The 19,085-nt window shown below is 38.1% G+C and overlaps 1 protein-coding gene across 1 annotated transcript in view; it reads right to left on the reverse strand.

Annotated features, from left to right (window-relative positions):
• LOC111392864 (bZIP transcription factor 60-like) overlaps nucleotides 1-2,694 on the reverse strand; it is a 5,726-nt gene extending 3,032 nt beyond the window's left edge. Inside the window, exon 1 of the mRNA XM_023018262.1 lies at nucleotides 2,201-2,694. Within this exon, the coding sequence (XP_022874030.1) occupies nucleotides 2,201-2,583 (383 nt within the window). The 5' untranslated portion in view covers nucleotides 2,584-2,694. The remainder of the gene's footprint in view (nucleotides 1-2,200) is intronic.
• Between the last annotated feature and the right edge of the window lie 16,391 nt (nucleotides 2,695-19,085).

A 19,085-nucleotide genomic window follows, 5' to 3' on the forward strand; every position in this document is an offset into this window, starting at 1 on the left:
AAGATCATTTTATTTGAGAGGGCAAAAACAACTTTCCTAGTGGAGACCTTTTACTGAGAAATTACAGAAACAGTATTTAGCCCCTGTTTAATTCCCATTGTTTTAAAACTCTTTTTTCTACGGGATTATTTTTAACAACGCATTCACACAATAAAATATTATGTACGTAAATCCAAACTTTTCCTAATTTTTTAACCATACATTCTCCCAAAAAATAAAAACTCTTTAAAATGGAAATAATGGCACCAAATAGGGGCTTAATTCCATCCAATTTATGAAAAACATAATGAATAGAAATATTCTGAGTCTTCTATTCTTTTTCAATTGTCTTGTCTACTGCTCCAGATTTCTCTCTAGTGTTCGAGGTGCCACCACATCTGGGGTACTCGCTTTGAAAATTAGATATGGCCGTGTGGATTCATAGTGAGCCAACTGAATCATATGCTTTACGAAGTAATGATACTAAATTACTCTAAATTATATAACTTAATCTTAAACATAAGTTAGTAATGGTCTTTTAATTTATTTATTCCACTGTATGATTCATGTTTTGACTGGACAGTTGCATTAATTTTGAAATCAATACGGCCAGATATTGTGTATTACTTCAGAATTATTTCCAAAAGTTCAATACAAGTGAAAATGTTACAGAAATAAAAATCCTAATTTATATGATAACCAGTCATGCATAATTCAAAATTTTCATTTGTAAAATTTTTTTTTCACCCAGCATATCAAATTTAACAAAAAAGGTTGACTACTAGACCACTAATTTCTAATGATAAATATTAAGCTAAATAGGCTGGAATTATTCAAATTGATGTTTTTAGCTCGCCATTAAATCAGATACCCTCACCACCAACCTTCCAGTCAATTCTCAAGTGCATAATACAAGATCTGTGGGTGCCTAATTTATTACTCAAAAGCTGGAGCAGTAGACATGATAATTAGAAAAACACTGAGTATAGGAAATAAAGAAAAGAATATCTACATTTACTAATTTTTCTCATGAAGTCGTGGCTGCATACACCCCTTTCATACAAATCAAATAGGATTTCCAGGTCGCATAGGCATTCAACTTATTTACTGTATCATCAGCACAAACTGGAGTGTCCAATTTGGATTCCACACGTGTCCACTTAGACTCTCGAGCAGAGTCCAAAAATAAGACTCTACACTCTACAAAAGTGAAAAGAAAAAACAGACTTTGCTGCTTAATGTTCCTAGCCAAACACGTTGTAAATACAACTAAATTTACAGTTTCAATGATCGGCACAAATTGGAGAGCCCAATTTCGACTTCATGTAGGAGTCCGTTTTGAACTTCCAGGACCAGCAAAGTTTCCGAGTGACCAAAAGAAATTTTAATTCCTAACCAAACCTGTTGTAAATACAACTACAATCTAAAGTTCAACTCAACAAATTCTCTAACTAGTACAATCTGCTAAATTGCAATTTTTGTCTTTAGGGGAGGACATTATTGTTCGAAGAACCAAATGAAATGCAAGCAAAATGTCTATTGTTTATTAAAAATATGAGAATACGAAAAATCAATATATATTTATCATGTATAAATTATAATTAAATTAATTAACGTGTATAAAGTCTATACAAACTTGTTAATTCAGTCATGTTGTCCCAAATCTTTAAACATTCCGAGTATCAGTGCTTAACACTTCGCTTACACAAATCACTTATAGGGCAAATGGAGCATGTTTGGCTGAGCCTTAATCAAAGGTACTAATAGGCTTCTAAACCCACGCCTTAATCTCAAATAGGATTTCTTTTAAGTTACAGTCTTGTACTAGGTTTCACTTTGTCTTGTACTAGGTTTCACTTTTACTAGTTCATTAAAAGTGGCTTACTGGGAGAGTGTCTTGGAGCTTGGCTCAGCAATCTCTTCAGGAGCTTAGTCACACCTCAAGGTTCATATTAAGGGAAGCAGAGAGGGACAGCCCTCAGCCTATCATCCACAGTTCTCTTCAAAAGAAGTAAAGCTTTATTTCTTTTGAACAAAATACTTTTTCTTTTTTAGTCTTAGCCAAAGATGTTTGTGGAATCCTCATAATCATTGTAAAACTCGGCACTTACTAATCATTTATTGAGGTTGTAATTTTATTTCATACACAGGGCAATTCAAAATCTTCAACTAAAAAATTGATAGTACGCAATCAACAAAATTGAAATTAGGAAAATAATACCTCTTACGTTTTTTGGCTATGGGATCATCATCGTCATCATCTACAACATCGACAAAGTTATTCTCCGCCGGCAGGACATCCGCCTGATTCTCATGGCCCTTCTCCACCAAATTCTTGGCTTTTGGAACAATACTCACCTCACCAGCCTGATCCGAACCAGACTCTGCAGGAGAATCCAAAAGCACATCCAACAAAAACTCATCGGCGTCAAACAATTCCTCTTGATCAGCCATATAGTTCAATTGAAGCTGCTCGATCGGCAGAGTCCTCGCATCGGGAGAAGAATTAGGGTATAATTCATCGGCGGCGGTCTCATCAAAGCTATCGAAATTTACATGGTCCCAATCGACTTGTTCATCTTCTATCGCCCCATATTCGATCATCGTCAATATTATCAAACGAAAAAAATAAAATTAGAGAACACACTGAGACGTGTTTTGCCGTATTAATGGATGAGAGAAAAGCTGGTGCACGGTGTTTGCGTTGTATCTGATCACTAATTATATCTCCGAACAACGTCATTCGACCAATCAGAACGCGAACATTTCAAAATGTAATTGTTGACACATAAAAATTCAGTCCAAATTGAACGGCCCAAGGAATGAGGTCCAATTGAAGGGTCCCCAAATCAAATAATCCAAAGAACGAAGCTCAATCAAACAATTCAAGATGAAAGCCCAAATAGGAAGGCCCAAGAACGCGGTAACGCCATCGCCCAAGTTTGTAAGTCGCCCAGAATCTGAGCGAATGGAGTGCCATGCAATCGCCCAGAGCTGTTACTCTATTCTCGTCCGAACTTTCAAGTCGCCCAAGGTCTTAGCAAACATAAAGTGTTGTGGTTATCAAAAAGTGCAGTTATCAAAGCAGTTATTAAAGCAGCCCTATCACGTTCCACGATTCAAGGAATTCAATCGAAAACGGTTGAACGACAAAGAGTAATGGCAGCAGTTAAAAAGGCAGTTTCATGACAAGTTGGCCATTACGAGGAAAGTGGGCAGTTGTAGAACGATCAAGCAGTTTTTAGGCGGTTGATCACAAAGAGATCGTCCATAAAGTATGAAAGGGAGAAAAAACTTAGAGCAAAGGACCGAATCAAAAACTCTCGAACAGAGAACATGTAATTTTAAATTTCTTAGCTTAGATTTAAACACTTTTTTCAGTAACTCGTGTGCTTGCGCCCCTTGGAAGCATTTTGTTTTTAATTTCCAATTGTAAAGTCATCGCTAATAAAAGAACACCCCTTTTTGGGACTTTGTCTCAAGAGGTTTGTCCCTTACACAATCGTCTGATCCCTTTTAATTGTTAGCGATTAACCTGCGCGAAACAATTTGGCACGCCCGGTGGGACGGTGGTGTTTGGTGTTGAAAATACAAAAAGTGAAACAATATGTCTCAGAGATCCGATAAGGAAGCAGCAAGTCAGGGAGGAGTCCAGTCTGTGATCGAGCGATATGAGGAGCAGTATGCCTCTCCACGAACAGATGGACAGAATCAGAGCAGTAACAGTCGCTACGAACCAACGACGGAGTTGAGTCCTCGAACCATGCGTGCATTACTTGGAGAACTCACACAAGACGTCGTTGAATAGGTAAATCTTCGAAGTATTCATAATATGGAAAGATTTACCCAAAATGGGAATGCACATTATGACAACATGGCCAAACAACTAGACACTTTGAACGAAACAATGAATAAGTTAGTAGGCCAAATATGTCAACCGATTATACCTCTTGCAAATCACTTTCAAACTAGGACAATTGTGGGACATAATCCCTCAGTCCTAAATCCGAATCAAGGGGTAGAACCACTTTCTGGCCCCTCTACTTCAAACCAAGGGGGTACTGCACTGTCAAATCAGAACAATGGTAGTGGTACGCCTAACTTGGGGGGTAATCCAAACATAAGAGATAATGTCCTAAACAATAGACAGAATACCCAATGTGTTAATGAGGGAATAGATGTTCAGGCTAATGGTAATAGCTCTAATCATGGTAACTTTGTTGCCAATCAAGGACCAAACATCAGGCCTCGTGCAAATCAACCGGTTAACCAGCCTATAGGAATTCCATATGACCCCAACGTCATGTTGAGGAATCAGATTATGAAAATCGTACAGGATCAGATGGCTTTTGGGGTGCGTCCCGTCGTTAGGCCGACTTACATAAAGCCATATCCTGATTGGGTAGACCAAGCATATACATGGTCTAGAGAGTATAAAGTGCCAGAATTCTCACTGTTTATCGGTTTAGGAAAGGTGTCTACTCTAGAACACATAGGGCGATTCACATTGCAAAGTGGTGATGTAACCGATTACCATAAAATGAGACTTTTCCCTAATTCATTAACAGGAGTAGCTTTCTCCTGGTTCATCAACTTGCCAACGAACTCTGTTCAAACATGGCAACAATTGGAACAGCTATTTCACGCTCAGTTTTATAAAACTGAGTCTGAAGTCACTTTGACTGATCTGGCGAATCTACGTCAAATGCCAAACGAATGGGCAGAAAGTTTTCTCCAAAGGTTCAAGACAGCAAGAAGCAAGTGTTTTGTACCTCTGCCTGAAAAAGAATTTATCAAAATCGTTCAGGACTGCTTGAACTTTGATTTAAAAAAGAAATTTCAGGACAAGGAATTTCCTGACCTTTTCCAGTTGAGTACGAATGTGATAAGGTATGAACGACTGATAAGAGAGGAAGAACAGATGAAAAATTCTAGTAAAGGGACTTATTACAAAGACCCAAATTTTGACGTTCATACCATCAGCGACGAGTCATACGATCAGGCCGAAATGTGTTTCGCCGAATTGGTCAAAGGAGATACGTATACTTGTCCCATAATGGCCAAGCCTAGACCATCGGGCAAAGATGAGCCCATAAAAGATGGAAACATAAAGGCTAGAACGTTCTCGTTCGATGTAACCAAAGCTGACCTTATATTTGATAAATTATATAGGGATAAGCAGATAAAGTTGAGCGATAAGCACAAATTGCCAAACACTGAACAAATTAAGAGTAAAAAATATTGTAAGTGGCATAATGCATAGTCACATTTGACTAACAATTGCTTGGTTTTTTGCCATGTATTGCAAGATGCCATTGAATCAGGATGAATTACGTTCGACGATAAGAAGAAGATGGCAGTGGATGAAAATCATTTTCCACAGCCACTTGGAGTGAACATGGTGACGTCTGGTTTCAAAAACAAGTTGTCAAAATTCAAGTTGGTCGTAGATGATGGAGAAGAGTATCCTAGACCACATCCCAGTGTCTTTGAACGAATCAAGGGGAAAGAACCAAAAAAGGGCGAAGACGTCCTATGTGCAAGATGTAAAAGAGAAGTGAATGGAAATACGGAGAAACCAGGGATATGGCAGCATCCCCATCACCCTACTTTCTTCCCAAACACTCAGCCTGGTAGAGTGCGAGGTACATCATTCTATAGAGGACCGCCTTTTGAGAGGCAGTTCCGGCCAGCAGATAATGGAAGAACATTCAGGCCGCAACCTCGCTGGCCAAATGTATGGCATTCGTTCCAGTATAATACAGGAAGGGTAATATCCTTTGATGAGATGACTAGAACCCAACAAAGGCGTTTCCAACGAAACTATGAACGAATGATGAGGTAGCAACATGGAGTGCCACATCCTAAAGCGCCTAAACTATTCAAGGTAGCCAATCAAAATGTCCTCAAAGATAGTGAAGAGACCGGTACAGATGAATCAATGAAGGAACTGCCAGAAACTTCTTCTGGGAGATCAAAGTTTGAGTGGGACAGAAGGGATGGAGAAGATCCAGATCAGCCCCTTACTATCCAGTTCAATACCTTACCTCCTGTCGTGGCCAAAAATTACTTACTGGCCAATGAATTCAAGAATAAAGAAAAAGAAGAAGAAGAAGGGGAGGACAACGAAGGAGAGGCTTGCGTGCTGGAATGTGAAGAAGGTCAGACTTCTAGAGAGGCCTACAACGATGAAGAAGACGACGGGATGACAGACATTGAAGAAGAAATCGCCCTAGAAGCAGAAGGAAGAAAGAGAGGAGTATCGCGCAATACTCTGTTGAAGCAACTACATCGAGAGGGAGTTCGCGAAGTAGATTTGTTGGGAGAACCATCTGGGCGTCCTTTCGATTTCTACGTACTGTACGGGCCACCCAAAAGGAAGAAGAGAGTGTCTTGCTCTGAAAAGTATGGATCACCTCCAAGAATAATGCCCCCTCCCACAGGTTGGGTAACTGATGAGGAAGCATTAGAAAAAAGAAAGAAGGAAATTCAGGAGACAGAGGATCAACGCGATATGCTGCACGTCGACTTATCACAGGAGGATAATTCGACAGAAAATAAGCAGGAAGTAGAAATAGAGGCTGCCGAAAAGGTTATTTTTAAACGACCAGCCATGAAATTAACTAAACACTTGAGGCCATTGTACGTTAAAGCTTTAGTTAACGGCATCCCTGTGGCAAAAGTGCTTGTTGACAATGGAGCAGCTATAAACACCATTCAATCCAGGATGATGAGGAAGTTCGCAAAGACAGAGGGTGACATGATTATTACAGAAGTCATCCTTACGAGTTTCAATAAAGGAGCAACTTCGGCTAAGGGAGTTATGCCATTGGACATAACTATAGGGACGACTACTAGGACCACAGTCTTTTTTGTAATAGATGGTTGTCCTACTAGTTACAATGTGTTACTAGGAAGAGATTGGATACGCGAAAGTCGCTGTATACCCTCATCGCTCCATCAATGCCTGATCTTTTGGAATAACAAAGGCGAAGTAGAGGTGGTACAGGCCGATCATAGGCCTTTTGTCGTAGAAGCAAACTCGGTGGAAAAGTTCATGTACGAAGGAAACTATGGACCTGTCAGGGTAGTACAAGATGGGGAAGAAACTCAAGTTATCGCGCAAAGCGAAGAGCCATTTTCAGTGGACGCACTCACTGAAATGTTCAGACAGATGAGGCCAAATATAGTGGCCCTGGAAGAGCCAGTAATTGGCAAAAGAATAATCAAAGAGTCTTGAATGGATTCTAAGTTACGAAAGTAAATTGCCGACATTCATGCCTTCAAAGCCAGACTAATGTCTTTCAATAAGGAATGCAATGACAAGGCGAAAGAAGAGACAGCCCTGAAAGCACTGAAGGACAAATTAGCAGTATTCGAGTTAGAACAAAGCATTGGCCAAGAAGTCAACAAGGTGGACTGTTTAGAAGAAGAAGTACTTACAAGGGAATTGGACGATGAAGTGATGCGGATCATTAAACCTGGATACGCTCAAGCACAAGATCCTCTGATCAAAGTAAATATTGGCAATGAAGGAGAAGACCGTCCAACGTTCATCAACCAAATGCTCGATCAAGAGGTTAGTGATAAATTAATCGCTTTGTTAAAGGAGTATAAAGATTATTTTGCTTGGGAATATGAACAAATGCCTGGTTTAGATAGAGACTTGGTGGAACATAGGTTATCAACTAAGCCTAATTTTAAACCTCATAGGCAGCCTCCTATGCGTTTTGCTCCTAATGTGCTTCCTGAGATTAAGAAAGAGATAGAGCGATTATTGAAAGCAGGTTTTATTAGAACAGCCAGATATGTCGAATGGTTGTCCAATATCGTGCCAGTACTAAAAAAGAATGGTAAACTAAGGGTGAATAGACTTTAGGAATTTAAACATAGCTACACCCAAAGATGAGTATTCAATGCCCACGGTGGATTCTTTAGTAGACTCGAATGCCGGACATGTCATGTATTCTTTCATGGATGGGTATTCAGGATACAATCAAATTTATATAGCTGAAGAAAACATACACAAAACTGCCTTTAGATGCCCTGGGTCTCTAAGATGTTTTGAATGGGTGGTTATGTCTTTCGGCCTAAAAACTGTAGGAGCAACTTACCAAAGGGCAATGAATTTAATCTTTCATGATATGATAGGCAAGTTTGTTGAAGTGTATGTAGATGACACAGTAGTCAAATCCATTAAAGAAGATGACCATTTCGAACAGTTAAGATGTTCGTTTGAGCGAATGAAGCAATATATGCTAAAGTTGAATCCCTTGAAATGTGCATTTGGTGTTAATGCATGGAATTTTCTTGGTTTCTTAGTACACAAGAGAGGGATTGAATTTGATAAAAATAAAGCGAAGGTCATTTTAGAGACCAAACCACCGAGCAACCAAAAAGAATTGAAAAGGTTTCTAGGCCAAGTAAACTTTTTAATACGCTTTATTTCTAACTATGCAGGGCGAACTAAAATCTTTTTGCCGCTTTTAAAGCTGAAAAATTAGGACGAATACGTCTAGAAAGAAGAACATCAAAAGGCTTTTGAAAGCCTGAAGACATATTTATCAAGTCCACCAATGTTGGTGTCACCAATCCAAGGACGGCCAATGAAAATGTATGTATCGGCTGAAAAAGAATCAATAGCTTGAATGGTCGCATAGGAAGACCAATTTGGTAATTACTCTACTATCGAAAAATTATGTTTTGCATTGTATTTCACATGTACAAAATTAAGGGCTTATTTACGGCCCGTAACCGTTTATTTAATTTTTAAAGTAAATTTAGTTAAATATATGTTCTCGCGCCCTATTTTACACCAAAGGGTAGGCCTTTGGACACTATCTTTATCAGAATTCAAGATACAATATATACCTCAAAAGGCAGTCAAAAATCAAGCTTTGGCTAACTTTCTAGCCGATCACCCATGCCTTGACATGCCTGAAAAAATTGAACTAGAAATCAATTCGTTCGAGTTAAAACCTTGGGTGTTGTATTTCGATGGATCAAAAGCCTATAAAGGTGTAGGAGTATGAGCAGCATTGATTAATCTTTTAGGGATTTGCTACAAGTTCGCATTCACTTTAGACAGAATGTGCACCAACAATCAGGCCGAATATGAAGCCTTAATTGTAGGCCTAGAACTAATGATAGATATGGGAGTAAGAAATGTGATCGTTAGGGGCGATTCTCAATTGGTAATCCACCAATTGATTGATGATTTTAAATCCAAAGTGATTCTATTATAAGTCAATATGAGATCGCCCAAGAATTGTTAGAAGAATTCGACCAAGTAGAACTTCATTACGTTAATAGGATATATAATGACGTGACAAATGAGTTAGCCCAAATGGCCTCAGGGTACTCGAAGGTTTTGAATTGGAAGTCTACTTGTGAATATGGAATCATATTGCCCGTGACTCAAAGAAGGGCAAGAAAGATTGAACTTCACTGCATACAAGATGAAGATGCAATGGATTGGATTGGAGAACAGAGATTAAAAGGTTCCTTAAAGAACCTAATGGAGGGATTAGTAGGAAAATGAAGATGTGTTTGCTGAACTGTACACTAATAAATGAAGAGTTGTTTAAGAAACGCTCTGATGGTGTATTACTAAAGTGTGTAAATTTGCAAGAAGCCAAGACGATTATGGCTAAGGTACACAAAGGGATATGTGGAGCTCATCAAACTGGTCAAAGGATGAGATGGTTAATTATTAGGAGTGGATGTTTTTGGCCAAAGATGGGAGAATTATGCGTTCAGTATGCAAAGAGTTGTCTAGCATGCCAAAAGCATGGTCAAATACAAAGGGCGTCAGCACGAAAGATGGCACCTATTATTAAACCTTGACCGTTCAAGGGTTGGGCGATAGATTTGATAGGGAAGATTTATCCCCCATCGTCCAAGCAACATACTTTTATTATAGTTGCAACCGACTATTTCACCAAGTGGGTAGAGGCGATACATTTGAAAGAGATCACCCAGAAGAATGTCATAGAGTTTATCCGTGATCACATCATTTATAGGTTTGAAATTCCACAAACGTTGATGGTAGATCATGGAACATCTTTGAATGGGGATCAAGTGAACAAATTTTTGAGCGAGTTTGAGATTAAATTAGTAAATTCCACACCATACTACGCTCAATCCAACGGACAAGCAGAATCTTCTAATAAGATTCTAAAAAATATCATCAGAAAGATGATAGATGAAAATGCCAGAAATTGGCACGAATTTCTGAACAAGGCCTTATGGGCTTATAGAACATCACCTCAGTGAAGTACCAAAGTTACTCCTTTCCAACTTGTTTATGGACAGGAGGCCGTTTTACCTATGGAAATTAACGTGCAATCGATTAGAGTGTGCTTGCAACATAAGTTGAGTGATGATGAGTATGTTGAATCACTAGTTCAAAATTTATTGGGGTTAGACGAATTAAAGTTGGACGTCTTAGATAGATTACAAGTTCAAAAATAAAGAATGGCTAAGTTTTATAATAAAAAAGTCATAGCCAAGTCGTTCAGCCTGGGTGAACTAGTTTGGAAGACGATACTCCCTTTGGATAGCAAGGATTCAAAGTACGAGAAGTGGTCGTCCAATTGGGAAGGACCATATAAAATAAACAGTGTGTTGCCCAATGGAGCGTATCACTTGGAAGATTTAGATGGCACCAAGCACGTGAGATTCATTAACGGCAAATATTTGAAAAAATATGTTCCTTCTTTATGGGAATGCGAACAGATAAAAGTATAATCAAAATATGTTGAACGATTAAGGATAACAAGGTCAGAGCAAAATACGTTCAAATAAAGTCCTTTATTATCAAACGTTCATTATAAAGATGCAAAAATACAAATAATGGATGCTCTACAAACTACAATTAAAAGTAAGCTAATCTCCCAGTTGATCGCTGAGTAAGAGGGTGGACTAGCCTCGCACCGCCTTCCTAAATGTATCGCTGCAATGGTGGGATCGCCGAGTAAGAGGGTGAACTGGCCTTACCACCTTCCTAAATGTATCGCTGCAATGGCGGGCAAAGAGGCTGAGAAGCACTCTCAGCAAGCAAGGTGGCCCGCAAGCATCCCAAAAATTGCCTTCTATCATCAACTCCTTGTAAAGGACAAAGAGACGATGGGAAGAACTTTGATGATAAAAACTTTGCTGCTGACCAAAAGATATTTTCTATACCTCCCACACCAAAGGTGACATCAAGGCAAATAGTAAAATGGGCGGACCAAACAATCCATTTTTATAGAAAGACGAAGGTTTCAGATTGATTGTCAGAATGCTAAACAATGACAGCAAATTGGTTTCGAATGAGAAAATGAAGATGAAGATGGAAGATGGAAAGTGCGAAGCATACATGTATTTATAGGGAGGTGGAGATAAAGAGACAGAATATGAACAGCCACATTATGCCTAGTAAATGGAATTAAATAGCCCAAAGTCTTGGGAAAAGTGGTGAAAATATCAAAAGAAAATGTGCAAGATTTTTTAGCACAAAGCAGTTAAATGCTTGAAGAATTGGCGATTAAAAGACAAACGTCAAATAAATGCACAAGAAGTTAAAATATATGTTCATTAATGATGAACAAGGTTACAAAGGGAAAATCAAATGCGAAATTACAAAAGAAAAAAGCGTCATATGTCTTAATTACAGTCCACCTCACACTGAACGAATTCGTTCCCTAAGTTTTTCCCAATCCTCGTTCTGTCGAGAGGAAGTGATGTTCAATTCGACCACGACGTCATCATCAACTTCCAACCTCTTGTACTGCTCAACCAAGACTTAGTTCGCTCAATTTCCTGGGAGGTGTTGCGCTTTTTAGCAGCCATTCTCGCCTTACAGTCATCCATTTTGACTTGAAATTCCTTCATCTGAGCAGCCAAACTAACCATCAAAGAGTCTTTAATCATGACTTCGGAAGAGATTTCTTTCAACTCATCCTCAGCCTTGTTGATCTCCAGACGCAGAGACTCTTTTTCAGATATGGCGCGAAAATATTGAGTACTTTTGGCCTTTAGTTCAGCATTCTTGGCAAGCAAAGAGAGGACCTCGGAGTGGATAACTGTCAACGTCGCTTTAAAATCGGCAGAAAGATTGAGCGGTGGAAGTGTCAGTGCCTGCTCCAACTTCGCATTCAAATGCTCAAGCTTATCCTTGTGTCTGGCAGCACTAGCCCTACCAATGTCCATATCCATGAAGGACACATACTCAAATATCGACTGCTTGAGGAACTTTAAATCTTCCTCTGAAGAAGCAGCAGGACGATCAGATGGAGCAGGGGGAGATGTCTTGACTTGCCCCCAGGAAGCAAACTAGTCTTGGAAGCACAATCTTGTCAGCATCCTGCAAAGAAAATTGCCAATATTGAAGATTCTCACTACAACGAACAAGATGGAAATTAAAGTGAAGCAAAGATTACCTCATCAACAATCGTGGAAGATGGCATATCCTCAGCCAAGTCTGCCACCTGTGACTCCTCCATTCGTGAGGACTTCCCCTTGTCTGAGCGAGAAGATGTTGCCACAACAGGCAAACTCATAGGAGTATCTGCAGACCTCGAGAGCAAAAAATCAGAAACCAATAGCACAAGCAAAGGTAAGGCATCAAAAAACTGAATTACCTTCTGCTTCAATGTTTGGGGGGTTGACACCCTGGGAAGAAGGTGGCTCATCCATGGGTTGTGATGAGGATTCTGGGACTGAAGATGTCTCTTTAAGCGTAGTCCCCTCATAAAATCGGTTTGGATGAAGCAGTCTCAGCGGAGGATGATGGAGCAGGAGCTGCCGATGCTAAAGCCTTTAAAGGAGAGGCTGAACTTTTCTGAGGAATCCAAATAAATCATCAGCACACAGAAAAGTTTCAAGTATGGAAAAGTATGCTTGTGAGTAAACCAATTTAATTACCTTTCTCCTGACGATAAGAGGGGTATCACCATCATCATCAACATCAACATCATCCTCCAGAATGGGAGATGCTGAGGCTGACTGTTTGCGACTTGGGGTACTCTTGGCTGTAGTAGGCTTGGCAGGGAGAGAAGAAGATGGACGAGCAGACTGTTTAGCGCGACGAGGAGGAGAAGGACTCCGGATGGACAAAGGAGTGACTAAAACAGGAGGAGGGAAAGAAATGCTCAGCTGGTCTAATGAATGAAAGACACGATTGGCATCATTCGCAAACAATCTGCGATTCACTGACGGCCAGAGCTGTTCAAAAAGAGGATGGATGGCGTGGCTAGAATTGAAGGGGGCTAATGAAAAATAGCTTGTTAAAAGAAGATTGCGAGCATTTATAGCCTCTGCCTCCGCCTTATTAATAATATGAAAGCGGTCAATCAAGTTCCTTGAATAGCAAGGAGGAACAGGCCAAGTTTGGCCGAAACCAAGTTGGCGAGCAAAAATTTGGGGAGCATAAATTTCTACCCCTGCCTTGGCATTGATCCCAGTTAAAATATCATGAAATAACTCCCTCCCGGTTAAAAACTGGATCCAAATGAGCAGGGAGGTGCTCGCGCTATCTATAGTAGAGGGGGGATGCACATAGTTTGGAATTAAAAAAGGAGGAAAAGGAAAAAATGAAGGGATTGAATCCAAAGAATAAAAGAATAAAAAAATGTCCCTTCTAGACATATTTATAGGAGCCAAGGGCTCAATGGCTAGCCCATAGCAGCTAGCAGAGGAGCGAGAAATTGATGGAGCACCAAGCAATGGAAAATAGGATCTCAACCACAATTGAGTGAACCAAAGAGGTCCACTACCAGTGGGAGATGCGCCATTCTTCAATTGAGTTTGAAGAGAAGCCATGCCTCTATAAAGGGCAGCCAAAAAGAAAGAACATAAATTCAAAGGCCTGCCACACGCTAATTCGTGTACTATGGGTAAATAACTCAGGGAGGGCTTTATGCTTGACACACACAAAACATATTTACAAAGCCAAACTAGAAGAAAAGGCACTTGCTCAGTATGGGAAGGCTCAGCGCTCGAATGATTGTGAAGGGTTTGCAGGCTTGAATAAGACTCGGTGTAGTTTTTACCAAACTTTGGGGTGCCACCAGAAACCAAGATACCAGGAAAAATGGTATCGTCCAAAGGTGGTAGATTCACTAGGGCCCCAACATCCCTTAAAGTAATAGACATGGGGCCAAGAGAGAAAATAAAGGTATTATACTCGGAAGACCAAAAACTCAAAGCGGTCGAAAAAAGTGTTAAATCAAAAGTAGGGGGTAGAATAGAGATTTCTAACAAATCAGAAATCTTAGCATTATCAAAAAGTGCCTTAGTAGGACCATGGCCCACAAGACGAGCATGCCACCTACGGAAATTTACATCAGATTTAGGCCAAGTGCGAATACCTCTTTCGCGAAGTGGCCCCAGCGGCAGAGAGTTTAGAAATGGAGGGCCTTGAGTACAAGAAAACAGCTGGCCCACTGCCGCCTGTTCGACTGCCTCTGCATTGTTGAAGAAAGGACCTAGGTAGAACTCATTGAGTTCGACATTGGCGGGCGCGAGAAAACTCGGAGTTATGTATGGACGATTCAGAAGTTTCTGAAAGTCATCAAAACTAAAGGAGTCACCAGCTTGAGATTGTAAAGTAGCCATTAGGGATGAAAAGGAGTTTTTTCAGAGTTACGTAGCGGAGAAGCAAAAGATGAACAGTAAATCGTGGGAGAGACGCGAAAAAGTGTGGCGTGATTTGGTGTAGTGAAATGGCGTGTTTGGGGGTTATAAGGGTTTGCAAAACGTCGCACCTTTTCAAACTATGGAAGAAAACAATGATTGAAATTCTTGGGAATGTCAAATGTTGCTGGAAACACAAAATGAATATGGCAAAATTTAATAATTGGTATTAATTCTGCCATATTGGGGGGTAATTGTTGACACATAAAAATTCAGCCCAAATTGAACGGCCCAAGGAATGAAGCCCAATTGGAGGGTCCCCAAATCAAATAGCCCAAAGAACGAAACCCAATCAAACAATTCAAGATGAAAGCCCAAATAGGGAGGCCCAAGAACGCGGTAACGCCATCGCCCAAGTTTGCAAGTCGCCCAGAATCTGTGCGAATGGAGTGCCATGCAATCGCCCAGAGCTGTTACTCTATTCTCGCCCGAACTTTCAAGTCGCCTAAGGTCTTAGCAAACATAAAGTGTTGTGGTTATCAAGAAGTGCAGTTATCAAAGTAGTTATTAAAACAGCCCTATCACGTTCCAGGATTCAAGGAATTCAATCGAAAACGGTTGAACGACGAAGAGTAATGGCAGCAGTTAAAAAAGACAGTTTCATGACAAGTTGGCCATTACGAGGAAAGTGGGCAGTTGTAGAACGATCAAACAGTTTTTAGGTGGTTGGTCACAAAGAGATCATCCATGAAATATAAAAGGGAGAAAAGACATAGAGCAAATGACCGAATCAAAAACTCTCGAACAGAGAACATGTAATTTTAAATTTCTTAGCTTAGACTTAAAAACTTTTTTCAGTAACTCGTGTGCTTGCGCCCCTTGGAGGCATTTTGTTTTTAATTTCCAATTGTAAAGTCATCGCCAATAAAAGAACACCCCTCATTGGGACTTTGTTTCAAGAGGTTTGTCCTTTACAGAATTGTCTGATCTCTTTTAATTGTTAACGACTAACCCGCACAAAACAGTAATTATTCTTGTGTGAGATGACCCATGGATGTCTGTACAGCTCTAATAAAAAGGCATGCGGAGTGAGATTTATTTAGCTCTTGTTGGGAAAAAAATTGAAATTGAAATTGAAATTTTAATTTAAAGTATAAGTTAGGATTTGTTTGAGCCATATTATTTTTAAAAAAAATATATTTTTTAATAGTGATTTGACATCATTTCAATCACACGTTTTTCAATAAAATAATATTACACGCAAATATAAAATTTTTTCTTATTTTTTAACCATACATTTTTCATTGATTTGACATGAATAATGCATTTTGGAAAAATTAGACCCAATACCCTCTAAAACTAATTAATTAGAATAATACCCTGAAAATAATTAAAACTTTAACTCCCGTAATTAATACGCTCAAATTCTCCCAACTTCATCACTAGCACGTCCTAAATCATCTCCCTCAAAAACTACACCATCGTCGAAGGAAAGTAAAACTCCTGACAATGCACCCCAAAATCCTTGTTAGTGCCTATACCTAAATCAACATCCCCAAGATCGACACCAAATTTTGCTCAATTTCAAGTTCAACCAGGTGTTTTTTTCCCTTTTTGATTTTATTTGTTTTATGTTTATTTCGATGTGATTAAATGCAGTGTTTGTTATCCCTATGAATGAGATTTTATGCTAGTTTATTTAGTTATATTGGAAGTATTTAATAATTTTTGAAGTAAAATGATATAATTTTGGGTCTTTTCGATTCAAAAAATGAAAGTATAAATGAAAAATTGGTTTGAAAAAAAATGAGAAAAAGCTATTCTTCTAAGGTTTTAGTGGTTAGTGTCTCTATTGGTAGTTTGTTTTTCAAATGAATTAATCTGATCGTGTTAATAAAGCGTTTGTATAACTTTTATTTTCAATTTATAGAGGGTAATCTTTGATTGGCACCGGAATCCATATTTTAGTTGCAACTCATGCACAAGTGTGCTCCTAACATGGAATAATTGTTGTTCTTGTTGGCGATTATTGGGACATATGCTTCAAGATAAAGTAATATGGTTTGAAAGGACTGTTTGCAATGAAAATTCTTTAGAATTTTATATACTTTTTTCGCGTACTTGTAGATAATGCATTTTGAAATTATAAATTTCATCATATCGACGAATGCAAAAATAATTTGTGCTTAGAAGGATACACGGATACTAATTGGGGTCAAATCCTATAAGAGAACAAATCAAATTCGGGATATTTATTCTTGCTTAATAATGATGCCATCTCTTGGAATAGTAAGAAATAGACATGCGTTTCCTTGTCTACAATGAAACAGAATTTGTAGCATATGCTTCAATTGCACAAGAAGCATTTTTGGTTAAAGAGATTCTTACAGCATCTAAGAGTCTTTAACAGTGATATGGGACATATATTAATTTATTGTGATAGTTAGGTAGTTATTGTATACACAAAAGCTCCCAAGTATTACAGCAAAATCATATACATTAATACAAAATATAATTTTGTAAAAGACATTATAGGTAAAAAGGAAGTGAGTTTGCATTGTATTTCTATGCACCAAAAGATAGTTGATCCATTTACAAAACCTATTCCAAACGGTGTTTTTATTACTCATGTTAAATCTCTAGAATTGCGTATATGTACCATGTAAACTTTTCATATAAGTCCATTAATGAACAATGCTTTGAGTTCATTTATTAAAGGTAATCTCTTGTTGTGATTTTTTTTAATTATTGTTTAATATGCACACATAAAAGTATATCAAACAGGTTGAAATTGTTCACTCACACGAACAATCACTTTAGACACTTTAGTGTGTGCTGTGATGAGACATGACGATCATGTTGTGTACATGATCCAGTCACCTTGACGAGTATTAAGATGAAATTACAAGTTATGGAAATGGATTTTGCTATCTATTAAATCTGTCCCAAAGCCAGATTGAGTTCTTATTTAAGATTGTGTAGAGAAATAAATATAAGAAAAACTCAGGTTAGATATCGAGGAATATCTGAACTATAATCTGTATAGTGTATTTAATATGTAAGAAAAGACATCAGCCCTAAGAAATGGAGAAAACACCAAAACTTCTGTTTCATACCGTGTGTAGTTTAACAACTAATGAGAAATGAAAGAATTGATCCCTATTTATTCATTGAGCTAGTTTTCGAGGCACTTGTAACATCAATTTTATACTCTTATGACTTTTGATTGTTTTTCAAAATTTTATTTTGGTGTTGCTACTTTAGCACGTTACCAATAACGATGTTTGATTCAATTTGACGGGAAATGTCTAGAAAAGTAGCTAATTTTGAAATTAAGGGATTCAAGTAGGAAACGAAAACTATTTTATCAAACACCTCAGCTTATATTCACCGGTCAGACAATTGTGTTAACTATTTGAATTTTACGACACAATTGTGAATACAAAATATATGAAAAAGTTGAGTATGTTCTTTAGTTTATTAAGGGGTTAGAAATACTCGAACTAGTGTTACAAAATATGTCTGAGGTGTAACGAGAAAATATATTTCTTCTTATAGAGCTGCTATATATCCCTAACAGGTGTACAATGTTGCCTGCTCTTAAATTAACTTGTTGATCGTACGATCCATTTAGCTGTATGAACTTGAAAATATTGGAATAAATATAATCGATATTATATTAGAATCAAGTTAAGCCCATCATGTGCAAGTGAGAGATATTGAAAGAAAATTGATCGCACATGTGAGCTGACTCGACCTGAATTGCATGAGAACAAATGGAGTGAGAAGTTGAGTTATGAATTTGAAAATTAACCTTCCCTCCACAAATAACTCCCATGCAACTTCCATTACTACACAATTATGAAAAGAAAACCAAAAGGATACATGCAAAATTCGGGTTTCTAAATAGAGAGAAAAATACATGAGTGCGGTAGAAGACAAGCAAACAAAAGACAAGTGATTCAACCTTGTTGTGATGATTTCAAGTAAGTTTTACAATTTAGAATTTCATTAAAAGCATACAAGCACATTTTACAAATGTCATACAAGATTTCGGCAAGATTGGCGTTATTTTCACGATTTTACATATTCATCACACGCTAAATCCATTACTATTAAAATATTAAAAATTTAAAAATTTACTATTTTCATCTACGCCACATTACAATATTGTCTTTATTAAATTCATTCCTTAAACACTATAAATCCACACAAATTTTATATATTCATCCCACTCTAAGCTCCTGTTTGGCCCCCATTTTTGGTAATGAAAATGGGAGGAATAGTGTTTTGTTGAAAAAATGAGTGGTTGAAAAAGAAGGAAAATTTTTCGATTTACGTGTAATATTATTTTATGAAAAATTGTGTGGTTGAAAATAGAAGAGAGAAAAATAAAATGTAATGGAATGTAATTTAATGGGGGTCAAACATGGGCTAAATATATCTCTAATACAATTTGAATTTTTTTTTTTTTGTTTTTTGTTTTTTTT

The sequence above is a fragment of the Olea europaea genome, unplaced genomic scaffold (assembly GCF_002742605.1).
Source record: "Olea europaea var. sylvestris unplaced genomic scaffold, O_europaea_v1 scaffold991, whole genome shotgun sequence".
Taxonomy (NCBI): Eukaryota; Viridiplantae; Streptophyta; class Magnoliopsida; order Lamiales; family Oleaceae; genus Olea; species Olea europaea.